Consider the following 12,059-nt stretch of genomic DNA (forward strand, 5'->3'; position numbering starts at 1 on the left):
TGGCAAGTTAAACATGGTGGTGTGTGTAACTGCTTGTCTCTGAGTGCGTATTAAAGTAGACATGTCTTTCACGATAAGTTATAAGTTAAAAATACAAAATATCTATTAATCAGTGTAAAATGTTGGGTGGTTTTAACAGTGTTGTTAAAGTGCACTAATCTTGACAAGCCCACTGCCCTTGTTTCAGCTGTTTGAGATCTAACTTATAATAAAATAAGTCACAGTAATAAATCAATAACAATGTTTTCTGGGTCAGTGCACACAAACCCCTTTGACAACTACTGTATAATATTTGACACATGTTTGGAAAATCTTATATTAATGAAGAAATGATCAGTATATTGTGCCGTGCCTGTGGCCCTTTACAGATCACAGCAACATGATGGTCTTTCCCAGTAGCTATATGGAGGGCAGTGCCATCTAGAGGTTGGGTCAGCAAAGGTTAAAAGGTCACAATATGCAGTATGACTAACACAGAGGCCTCTACATCTGATTGTGTGATTAGTACTTTTCAAAATAAAAAGATACATTTTAAATTAGTGGAATGCAATTTGAATAAAAGTGTTTTTGTCAATGATGTTTCACGATCCAGATGCCATTTGAAGACATTTTCAAAGGCAGTACATGAAAAAGAAAAACATATTTTCTCATTCACATTGTTTTTGTGGCTGTTTAGTTCTGTGTAACAAAAACAACACGGTGAACATCCCCTACAAGGCCTTTGGGAATGAAGATCTATGAAGAAAAGACTTAAGAGCTTAAGAGAATTCTATCTTAAAAGGCAAGCGTGACACTTGTCTGTAAATCTTAACAGGGGCTTGTCCATCTATGTGGTCACAGCTTTACTGAGGCGTGCTTCCACTAATATAGCACTGAAATGTTATTAATTAACTGTGCTTTTGGGACAAAATCCATCATAGCCTGGAAAAAAATAAACAATGGCAAATGCTCTCTGCATTATCTTTAACTATATTTTCTAATGTTCCATCTCAATATTGATTGGGATGGCTGGAAATTATTATTATTTTTGTTATTATCAATGCATCAAGAGATTATTTATCTGTTTCTTTATTTAATTATTAAATATGAAATGTACTTAAATTTCAGGATACTTTGGAAGGGTGAAAACAGTAACTGGCTATTTAATGATATTTAAAATCTACGTGGTTTCACATGTTACTAAAAAATAATGTATCCAGAGGATAGGTTGGGTTGTTTAGATGCTGCAGTGTAACATTTACAAACTCTGAAAAACCATTGTTACTGTTTGGTACAAATAAATGTACCACAGAGGTATTCAATACTACATTAAAAAAACAAAGTGTATCACGCAGCAAATTTTAGAGCCCGGATGTTGGCAGGTGTTCTCAATATCAGTAAAAAATAGTTAATTAACTTCCAACGGTTGGGAGTGTCATTTATTGTAGGACTACTCAACATATTGAGGTAGGTTACGCTACGTCAAACACCGTTAGCTTCCCCCCTCCCTAAAAGTGGTGGCGATACAGCAGCTTCTCGGTACCCGTGGAAAGAGAGCTCGTTGCGACTAATTATTGTTCAGTTAAGAAAGTTAAAGAATCCTATCGACCCGTTATAGGTTGTATTGACCAAAATTATATTTCAAAGCTAAGTTTAACTTCTTCTGTCAAAATTTCTTACCATTTTTTGTAAAAACACATCTTATTTCTTAAATGTTAAGTAAGGTCTTATAAACTAATTTCACATTTACCTTGGCTAACACATTAGCTAACGTTAGCCCGCTAACCGAGTCAACTGGACAACCATTACGGTTCAGTTATTGACCGTTAAGTAATTTTCTTTACCTATTAGTAGGGTCTCACATCAGGCTTTGAGAGTTTGCCAGGATTATTTTGAAATTTTTACAACTGCCCTTAATTTAATTTTCTTCGACATATTCTTTTAACTACCAGTTGGCTCTAATGATTGTGACTGGTTTCTGCTCCTCTCATGCTTTGCTAATGTTATTTTATCAAAGGTTTTTTCACTTAAATACAAAGCTCGTGTTTACTGCCAATCAATGACTGACCATTACTTCCAAACAATTGGTATTGTGATGTGAAATTGTTCCTAGTTCCTCAAACTGTTTGAGAGTTTGCCACTATAACAACTTGACTGACATGTGCACCAATCAGGCATAACATTATGACCACTCACTGGAAAAGTAAATAACATTGGCCAGTCTTGTATCAGTACAATGTGCTGCCGGGAAACGTTTGGACCTGGCATTCATCTGGATATTTACTTAGACATGTACCACCCACCTAAACCAGACCAGGCACCCCCACTCCATAGCAGTGACAATCCTTTCAGTGTAGAATTCATATTTACTTACATATTGGCTAACAGGCATTTCAATAAGCACCTAACATCAGCTTAGATCGATAGATAGATAAAAGATTTTAATTCTTATTATTCTTATTTTTATTCCTCTTTGTAGCCCACGCACCTATCCCTAAAGTGAGTATTCATGTTCTAACCAATGCTGCCCGCTTCTGTTGACCTACAGGAAGTACTTTTGTCAAATAAGTCATCACCCAAAGTTATTACTTCAAAGAGATCTAAGCTTTCAACTTAAGCCTATAGATTTTATGGATAATATTCCCCCTTAGTGTTACCAAGAAAAAAATAGACATCTAATAGATAACTGAGGGGGAAGTATGTCTCCTGTTTCGCTGAGACGCCTGATATGCTTTGTTCTAATGTAATAATTCTTATTGTTTACATTTATTATATCTTAAACATATAGGTAATCTGTTATTTAGCCTAATTGATGATTTTTTTTCTCTGTCTAGGTGGAACTTTCTCCTGCTCCTGTCAGCATGCTCAGCAGTACTCTCCGGAGAAGAAGACTATCTATCTCAAGGTAAACAGCAGCATTAATCACTTTTGTTTTTCTTAAATTCGTTTGTCTTGAATGAAATCTCTCTCTTACATTTGATCATTCTGTCATATGTAGTGTATAATGGACCAATGTATTTGTAAATTTGCTTTTGTCCTCTTCATAATAAACTGTTTTTTTTTTCATGTCCTACATTTAAATTCGTAGGGAATAAACAGGTGTATTAATGACGACTTTGTTTCATTTTTGGGGATCCTAAGTTTGTCCGTGCTGGTTCACCATCATGACTTTCTGTGACAACTGAATATTACCCTTCATTAATAACACCTGTGCTTGACAGATTTATTGACCCTATTTGAATTTTAACATTTCCTCCATAAAAATGTATGTTAAACTATATAGATTTACATTATTGGGAAAATAGAGTATTGATAAATTATTTGTACTTCTTGGACAGACTCTGTAAATAGGAACTCCTACCTCTTTGCCTTTTTCCTCATTTTTACCTTCTCCTCTAGTATGTCTGTTTGTCCTCTAAAAGTGACCTCTCAGCCTTTCCTTTCCTACGCTTTTTATCCATCGTATTTTCTGTGTTTGCAGAGCTCTCATCCCTGGTCAATTCGATAAATTTGTTACATACAAAGCAGTTTGAGCTTCACATTAAGCTTACAGATAGTACACAAATCAGCCAGAGAAATAGGAAGAGGATCATCTCAAGTAAAAACTCAGTTTGTTTTGGCACGTGCGCCTCGCTTCTCAGTTGCTGTGGATAAGGTGATATCCATCTGAACTCTTAAACAAAGCAACACAGAAGGTGTAGATCATTGATGTAGTTACTTTTTTGCCTTTCCAGTTTAGTTTCTCAATAGCAGTTGGATAGTTTATACATAATCTCAAACAGTCACCTAAACATGGATTTATGTTTTTAAAAGAATCTAAAGAATGCTTCACAGATGGTTGATCAATGCTCTGTGAATTAGTATACAGAGTATTTTTGGGAGACATATCACCAGAAATACAATACATTGTATTATTACATGCACATGTGTGAAATGCATGTAATACATTCTTGTCACATATTTAAGGTTGACCTCATGACAAATCCTCACATATTTGTTCACATCCCTACATGTGTGTGCATTGTCTTCTGCCTCGGGCACAGATGAAGTAAACCAACTTAAGGTTCTCTTATTCCAGCTTGCTTTGTCATCTCCCTTTGTGTGAAATCACTGCATGCAGAATCAATCTGCGTGATTGGGGGACACAGAGTATGTGTGCAGCTTGTCTTAACATACCAGACAGGTTAATTTAAACCTGGGCTGACATTACCTTAGGCAAAGAATGTCAAGGACATTTCACTGGGAGCTCAGATACACAGTCTTTCTATCTGAACTGCAAGAATATACATTTTTTTTGTGAAACCACATCCAGGACAGTGTAGCGTGTTGTTGTTCCACCTCTATGTGTCTGTCTGTATTTCTCTTTATCACACTTCCTCTATATATGTCTCATCTGTATTGTCCTCTTTTACTGACCTCTCTCTTTATATATAGCGCTACAAAATCGTACATAGATAACATAGTTATCTGTCCATTGCTTCTTACTCAAAACCAAAACACAATATCCTCTGTCTTCAAGTGATGTTGAAGTGCTTTTTCCTCCCTGTCAGCAAACTTAGCATTAATTCTTTGAAGAAATACCAGTGGCATGACAAAAGTATGACAGTACTGTTTGATTCAGAAAGGCTGTGTGGACTAGTTTCCTGTATCTTAGTCGGCCCCATGCATCTCTGAGTCCCCTCTATTCATCTGGGCTACAGCTGCCCATCTGTTACTTAGAGAAAAGTAGGGATAAGATCACCGGCATCCCAGTAATGGTGTCATGTTGTTTGAGCATAATGGCTCACCAATGTGTTTTTTTGTCATTGAATAAGACTTTAGATTATAAAATTAAATGAGTTTGAACCACTCTGACAGTGACTCTCTTCATTTTCTTGACCCTTACCTAGCCTTCCTGCTTTGTGATTGAATGTCAGCATTTTAAGCTTACCAGTATGTCCTCTGTCCTTCAGGAGTGGATATCCTCTATCGATTGGGACTTACAACTCAAAGCAGCACAGAAAATCCCTACGAGAGAACAAGCTCTCCTCCCATCACTTACACCGATGTTCCCTCAACTTTGGATGTCCCCGTTTCTGGATATGGGGTGCTACTCAACGCTACGTCTCTCTATGAGGTTCCAGCAGGCAGTCTGTTCCCACCAGAGTTTGGCGAGGAGTTTTCCGTTGTGGTTAGCCTAAGCACTTGGCGAGCAAACAATGCGTTTCTTTTAAGTGTCAGAGATGGCAGGGACAGGCTACGTTTCGGCATCCAGTTGCTACCACGCAGAGTGGTGGTACATACTGCCGAGAAAACCTCCGTCTTCTTCAACTACGACTGGCAGGATGGGCGTCAGCACCCTTTTGCTGTTGGTGTTCGCGCTCGTTCAGTGTCCTTCTATGCGGAATGTGGAGCGGTGCAGCAGCAAGAACAGACCCTGGGGAGATCTCATACATTGGGGCGCTCTGGGGGTCTATTCACTCTGGGGAGGATGAACTCCAAAGGGGCACCATTCAGTGGTCGAGTCTGCCAACTAGATATCTATCCCTCAGCCAAAGCTGCCGCGCACTATTGTAACTACCTTAAAAAACAGTGCCGGCTGGCCGACACTTATCGATTGCCTGTGCCACATCCTGGTTTGGATATTCAGGTTAATGATCCCCCGTACACCTCTCTGACAGAGTCCCTTCCTGGAGTTGCAGCTACCCATCATACCATTATCAAAGCCACAGCAGTCGTCAAACTGTCCCCACAGCATTTAACAGTACAACCTCATCTGAGGGACCAAAGCCACATTTCCACATTAGAACCACTCGACCACCTAGCCACATCCTCAGTCCAGTCTGACGGCCCCACTTTTGTGACCCCAAGTAGACAAGCAGCTCTTGATCTTCCGTACAGCACAACAGTCGCTACTCCCAAACATGTGTTGGTGGAGGAAAGCAGGTCCCAGGGGGACAGTGACCACTCAGAAAACAGCACAGAGGAGGAGAGCAGCTCATGGATCGAGCACACTCTAGATGCCACCCCAAGTCTGGGCTCCCCAGTCAAACAAAGTCGAGTGAAGGAAACGCTCAGGAACAACTCAATCACCAGCTTGAGTCACCAGCCCCCACAAACTCATCATGTCTTGGAGACTAATCTGAAAGCCAACAGCACCACTCTGTACAGGGAAAATCAGGTGGACTCCTCAGAACAGCATGATCTGGATGGCAGCTATGATGATGTAGATATGGGAGGATATGATTATGGATATGAGGAGCCAGACTTTTTCTACGATTATGAAGATGGATTCCGTGGCCCCAAAGGGGAGCCAGGTCCTCCGGTAAGTGACTGAATTTATTACATGACAAGCATAAATATAAACACACTTTTAAGTGTAAAAATTGGCACTCTTCCATAAACCCAGGATAACAGCAAAATTGTTTTGGCAGTGCGGTGTGGTGATTTAAAGTTGATGGCATGTCCATGTGTGGTTATTTTAACATGTATGTACAAGTTGTTAAAATGACATGTCATTCCATTGCTGAAATACTGCAAACTACTTTCTTGTCCTTGTGTTAGAGAAGACAACTCACCTGAGAGTAGGAGACTTTTTTTTTTAAGCAATATCTAATAAATCATTTGCTGTTAATCCAGCTTTATGATGTAAGCCATCTATCAGGATATCTATGCCTCCAGACAGGGTTTTATGGCTTAAGAATTTCATACCTTTCCTTGAGTGAGAGGTGTCAAGTTTGAACTAAAGACTGTATTTGATGATGTAAGATGTCTGGACTCAACTTCCCGATTCTATAATGCTCCTTCAGTGTTGAAATTCCTACAGACTGGTGGATAGGACACAGTTAAACAAGCACTGACTGATGTTAAATTGGCCAGGGTGTTCTTTTTTGATATAATTGTAATTATCGTAAACAGTTTGTCTTGGCTACGGTAGTTAGCTACAATTAGAAGCAGGTACAGTATGTTTTGAATGCTGGGTCAGCTAAAGGTCAAAGATGTCCTCAACGAAAGAAGACCTCAGTTGTAGTGTTATAAAAATATATATTTTTTTAATGTATTGATTTGTCTGCTACAGGTGTTAAGAAAGTAAGAAAGGAGAGGAGTCATTTTTAAGACACAGATTTATATAATTATATAATTTAATTTGTGATGTCACTGTGTCTGTGCCCATTTGTAACACGTTGCCTGTGTTTAGGAAACATATAACCAGGGATGGCTATGACTCCCAAACCCTATGACCTAATTAATTCAATGTAATGGGTTTTTGCTAGGGATGCACTGACTGTGAAATTCTGTGCTGATATCGATGTTGAGAATAACTATATGGCTAATGGCCGATGCCGAATTTTTTCTTTGTTATTTACACATTGCTGAACTGTTTTTAAGTCATTCATCTCTTCATCCTATCATCCCAGTGAGCGCAACTTTAATTCACATGAAGTTCTTTTCTTAAAAATTAACTTTAAAAATTCCTCAGCCAATTCTCAATGAAATCGTCAGTATTACATTGCCAAACAAAATCCTTTCACTGGTTTTAGCATGATCTAGAACAATGAGAAGATTTTTTTCAGCTCCTGCATTGCCCAATAAATTCTTTTTTTTTTTTGTGAAAACAAAAATATATTAAGTGTAAATGTAAAAACAATGGGAAAATAAAATCTCTTAATAATAAATAAAAATCACAGTTATTTGTTTTGCTTTAACGCTGTCTGTAGGTAGTTTTTTTCTGCATAGGTGCGTAGGTCACTGCGTCCTGCAGTACTCTAAAAGCACCTTGAGTCTTACTGGCAGTAGTTTGAACTTTCTTCAGGCGTCCGTTTTGATGGGCTATGAGATTTGATGTGTTAAAATCTTTTCTTACATTACCGCCTCTACAAGTGTGGATGGCACATGTATTGCAAACTGCATGTTGCAAATCTTTCTCTGAGACTGAAGTTTCACCACACAATTGACATCTTATTCAGCTGATCAAGGAAAATGCGTGGGCGGTGCGCTGCCTTCCATCAATTGCAACTCAAAAATAGAGAGAGAGGAACGGTGTCACTTGAGCGCAGCGCTTGTGCCATATGCCAGTCAAAAAACAAACATTGACCACTAACATTGGTCATGTCATCTGTTTTGGTCTATGGCTAATGGTAACTAATGAGACGAATATTGGCCGATACTGATGCTCAGCTAATGTAGTTTCTGCATCATGGCAGATACTCTGCATCTGGTTGGTTTTGCCATATGACAAATATGATACTCAAAAGGCAGAGAGCTGATGTTGGTTTATCCATCTGGTTGTGGTAGCTGAATAAATTTAAAATAAACAAATAAAATTTAATCAACTTGATTATTACAAAGCTTTAGCATAGTCTTTTAAAAACCTGTGATACTTGTGTGTTGTTTTTTTAATCATTACAACAATCATCTGAGAAATCATCAAATTTCATTATCACAAAATTCTTTCAGCTTCATCTGAATGTAAAACATAAGTGGAGATTAAAACGGGTAACAAATGCATTAAAAGAGGATATGATACTGAGGTTGAGTGTTTAATGTTTTATATGATGAACTTCAGTTAGTCATTACCTCTTTAATACATTTCCCCTCTAGGTAATGTATTAGCTACTTGATATGAAGATGTAAGATACATACAGCGGAAATCTAGTTTATTGATCCAGTCCCTGGGGTGTTGTGATTCAAAAGTTGACTATCTTCATTCTGCGCTTCAATTTTCTGGAGAAATTTACTCCTTGAATTGACTCTGTTGGGAAGATTTGCCCTTTGACTTGACAGCACAGAATATTATCATTTTACTGTATGAGTATCTGGTTTCTTCAGTCCCTGTTGTTGTGGTGAAGGCGGTGGTGTGCTCACAGTTTCCATGTGTCAGTGTGTGGGAGTCAAGAGGCACAAACAGCTGTTTCTTTATTCATGTTTCCCTCTGTGCTCATGTACTGCTCTGATAAGGGATGTGGATGATCCAGAACAACACATTGTAACCACTGGCTACAGCAAAAAGTCTTACAAAAAGTAAATAGAGCAGTAAACACTTTTCATTTAATTGTATGGATAATGTATGTAATAGAAGCTGACTTTTGAGTTATGATGGCAACAGCCCTTTGACAGCCCTTTCCCTTTAACAATGATTAACATAATTCTATATACATGCTGAGCTTACTTTGAGAAATGTCAGTAATGAAGCCTGATTTGTTAGTTTTTGTGATATTTGACTGACTCTTTACTATTGCTTGTTTGAAGTTTATCCGTTTGTCATCATGCTACTTTTGTAGGACACCATCTAAGATCAGAACTGACATGCCAGGCTCCTTTACAATGGACACACCATTTACTTTGGCATTTAACAGGCCTGCAAACAAACATTGCTTAATTTTGCTATCTATGTATAGTCTATTTACAATAGTAAGTGTGGTAGTAAATTCTTCATGTCATATGACTTCTCTATTATCTTGGTAAACTGAACAGCAGAATGTCTGAAATTTCTTTTCAGCTTAAACGTAATTGTTTGTTTTTTATCCTTGGTGATTTAACACAAGTAAAATGAATTTAAAAAGAAAGTTTATAAGGACAGTAGAGCTGCAAAATAATATAACAAAATAATATACCATTAAATGCTAGGATAGAGTGTGTCTTCTGTATATTGTCAGCTTTTCATACATTCATGCAATCAGTCGGGGATCACTGGAGGATCACTTTAAGGAGTAGTAAACTGCTTGATAAATGTGTTGTATTTGTGTCTTTTAATGAAGAATTTGTAAAAATTAACAAGATCAGATTGAATGAACAAATAATCAATACTGATTTAGCATTAATATTATTATTATTGGTAATTGTGCCTTTATACAGTTGTGTTATTACAAAATCCTAGTATTACAGGACTCATTTCATTGCATGATTTTTCATGATGAAGGACATGCTAATCCCACAGACTGACCAAAGACTGCCAGTGTCCATCTCATCCTCCTGAGACTGTAACCAGACCCTCCTGCTCCGAGATTTCTTAATAGAGCTTTTAGTTGAGAACACTTGGCTCATTTCTTTGAACTTCGTAGCTCTTACATAAATATAGCACATACTCATCATTGCAGTGCCTGGGACAGTGAGCTACATGTTATTGCTTGCCATTAACACACTATCTCTCTTTTCGTTTTCCCCTTCACTCATCCTCTCTCTTTATCTCTCTCTATCTGTACAACATTCCCTTCTTTCTCTCCCCTCTGTCTCTCTGGTTTAGGGTCCTCCCGGTCCCCCTGGTTTACCTGGTCCTCCCGGCAAAAGAGGTTCTCGGGTGAGTAATCTGTGCAAAAGTGATGGTACACACACAGTATGCTGTAATCTATTGATCAGGAGGATTTTACTAATGTGTTTGTAACAGGGGGAGTTGATTCAAAATAAAACTAACCAATATATGTCTTTTTTTCTTCCTCACGCAAGTAGACCTTAAACGAAAACAGAATAGTATAGATTCAAGAAGTGAAGTTTTGTTTTGAACACTGATGCAAGATCTTTCGAGAGACACACTGATCTACAGGAGCTGTCACGCTCAGAAATGATTATGAAAGGACTGTAAACAGGTTAACATCAGGTTTATTGGCTCTTAACGGACTGCACTTGTTAACCATGTTAACTATGAGCTGGGTTCTGCCACCGTTGCCTTCAGGATTGCTCTAGATGTTTCAGGCTGGATTTTGTAAAGCGTCTTGAGACAATTTGTATTGTTATTGATGCTATATAAATAAAATTGAACTAGATTAATCATGATGACATCTTTTGCCATGGAGTTCAGCAAGTACTAGTCACATATGCATTGCCCCTATTTACAATTGTAGCTGCAGCCTTCAAGAACATGTTTCTAACAGATATGTTTGTAGTTAGCGTGATTATACTCAGGAATCAACCTGGGTTTGCATGACAATGAGATGCTTTGCACTGAGAGTGGAGGGAACGTAATAGCGGTAACATAGTAGCATCAACATTAGTGGCCAGACTGTTTTAGCTGCAAACAGCAGCAGCATTGGCAGCGAAAAGGTGCATCTCTACTCTGATCTTGAGATTACTCTGTCCTGGCAGTCATGATGCAATGTAGTGATCATGCCACCAGCCCTGGGGACATCTTTAAACAGAACAAGATACATTATTTAATGGATGGGGTATGTGTTAGAAGCGTATAAAGAAGTTGACTCTTGCTCTCTGCCTTGCACAGCCACATCATCATGACTCATCGAACTTGTGGAATGTAAATACCTGAGGTCCTGGTAGAAGACAGCATGAAGTGCAAACAACTTTATTTCTTATAGTTAGTTTTAAATGCCTGCTTCTAATGTATCATTAACTAATGGTCTCATCTTAACGTGGGAAATATCATGAGCATGTGTAGTTTAAATGTGTGGGGTTGCGTCTCCCTGGATGTTATTTGTGTCCATGCATACAGTATGTGGTTTTATGTCTGGGTTTATCTAATAGATTTAATTCAAAGGAACACACAGGTGTAGTCTTGCTTCTTTGCATTAAAACAGTGCAGGGTATCTGCACTGCCTAGAGGGTAAGTGGGTGAGAGTTGTTTAAGCTGCAGACATTGGAAGATGATGCATTAGTTGGATGTGTTCGAAGAGTTCTCAGAAGCCAGAACACCTTACAGCACTTTGTATTGCTAACAGAGAGAATTTTATAATGCTGGAAAATTGTAATGACTGAAAACCTCTTGCATATTGTTATTTTGTCAATAGTGGAAATATGGTGGTCGCATAAAAAGTAGGCTGTATGTGTTTCAGTGGTCATTGCAGCATTTTGGCATATGATGTGATGTTGGTTCCACTGATTCCAGCAAGGATACATGTTACAGCCACGTGACCTTTTGTCCCTATGCTGATTTTTTAAGGGTAAACTCCCTTCAAATGAAATAGAGAGTTGTCATTCTGTCTGACTGTTTGGAAAACACATGGTTGTTACAGAACATACTCTAAACCCCGCAGGCTAAGTCATAAAGTGGAAACAGAGTAGGCTTGGGATCACTATATGGTTAAAGTTGAGGGCAGTGTACTGTGGCTGACTCGCTGCTGTCTCTGCCTAGTACAGCAGACTCATTATTCTGC

The 12,059-nt window shown here is 38.3% G+C and overlaps 1 protein-coding gene across 1 annotated transcript in view; it reads left to right on the top strand.

Annotated features, from left to right (window-relative positions):
- Positions 1 to 12,059, top strand: part of LOC125009606 (collagen alpha-1(XXIV) chain) — a 72,948-nt gene that overhangs the window by 5,938 nt on the left and 54,951 nt on the right. Inside the window, exons 2-4 of the mRNA XM_047587683.1 lie at positions 2,814 to 2,884; positions 4,932 to 6,283; positions 10,202 to 10,255. Of these exons, the coding sequence (XP_047443639.1) occupies positions 2,814 to 2,884; positions 4,932 to 6,283; positions 10,202 to 10,255 (1,477 nt within the window). The remainder of the gene's footprint in view (positions 1 to 2,813; positions 2,885 to 4,931; positions 6,284 to 10,201; positions 10,256 to 12,059) is intronic.

Source organism: Mugil cephalus, chromosome 6 (genome assembly GCF_022458985.1).
Source record: "Mugil cephalus isolate CIBA_MC_2020 chromosome 6, CIBA_Mcephalus_1.1, whole genome shotgun sequence".
Lineage (NCBI taxonomy): Eukaryota > Metazoa > Chordata > Actinopteri > Mugiliformes > Mugilidae > Mugil > Mugil cephalus.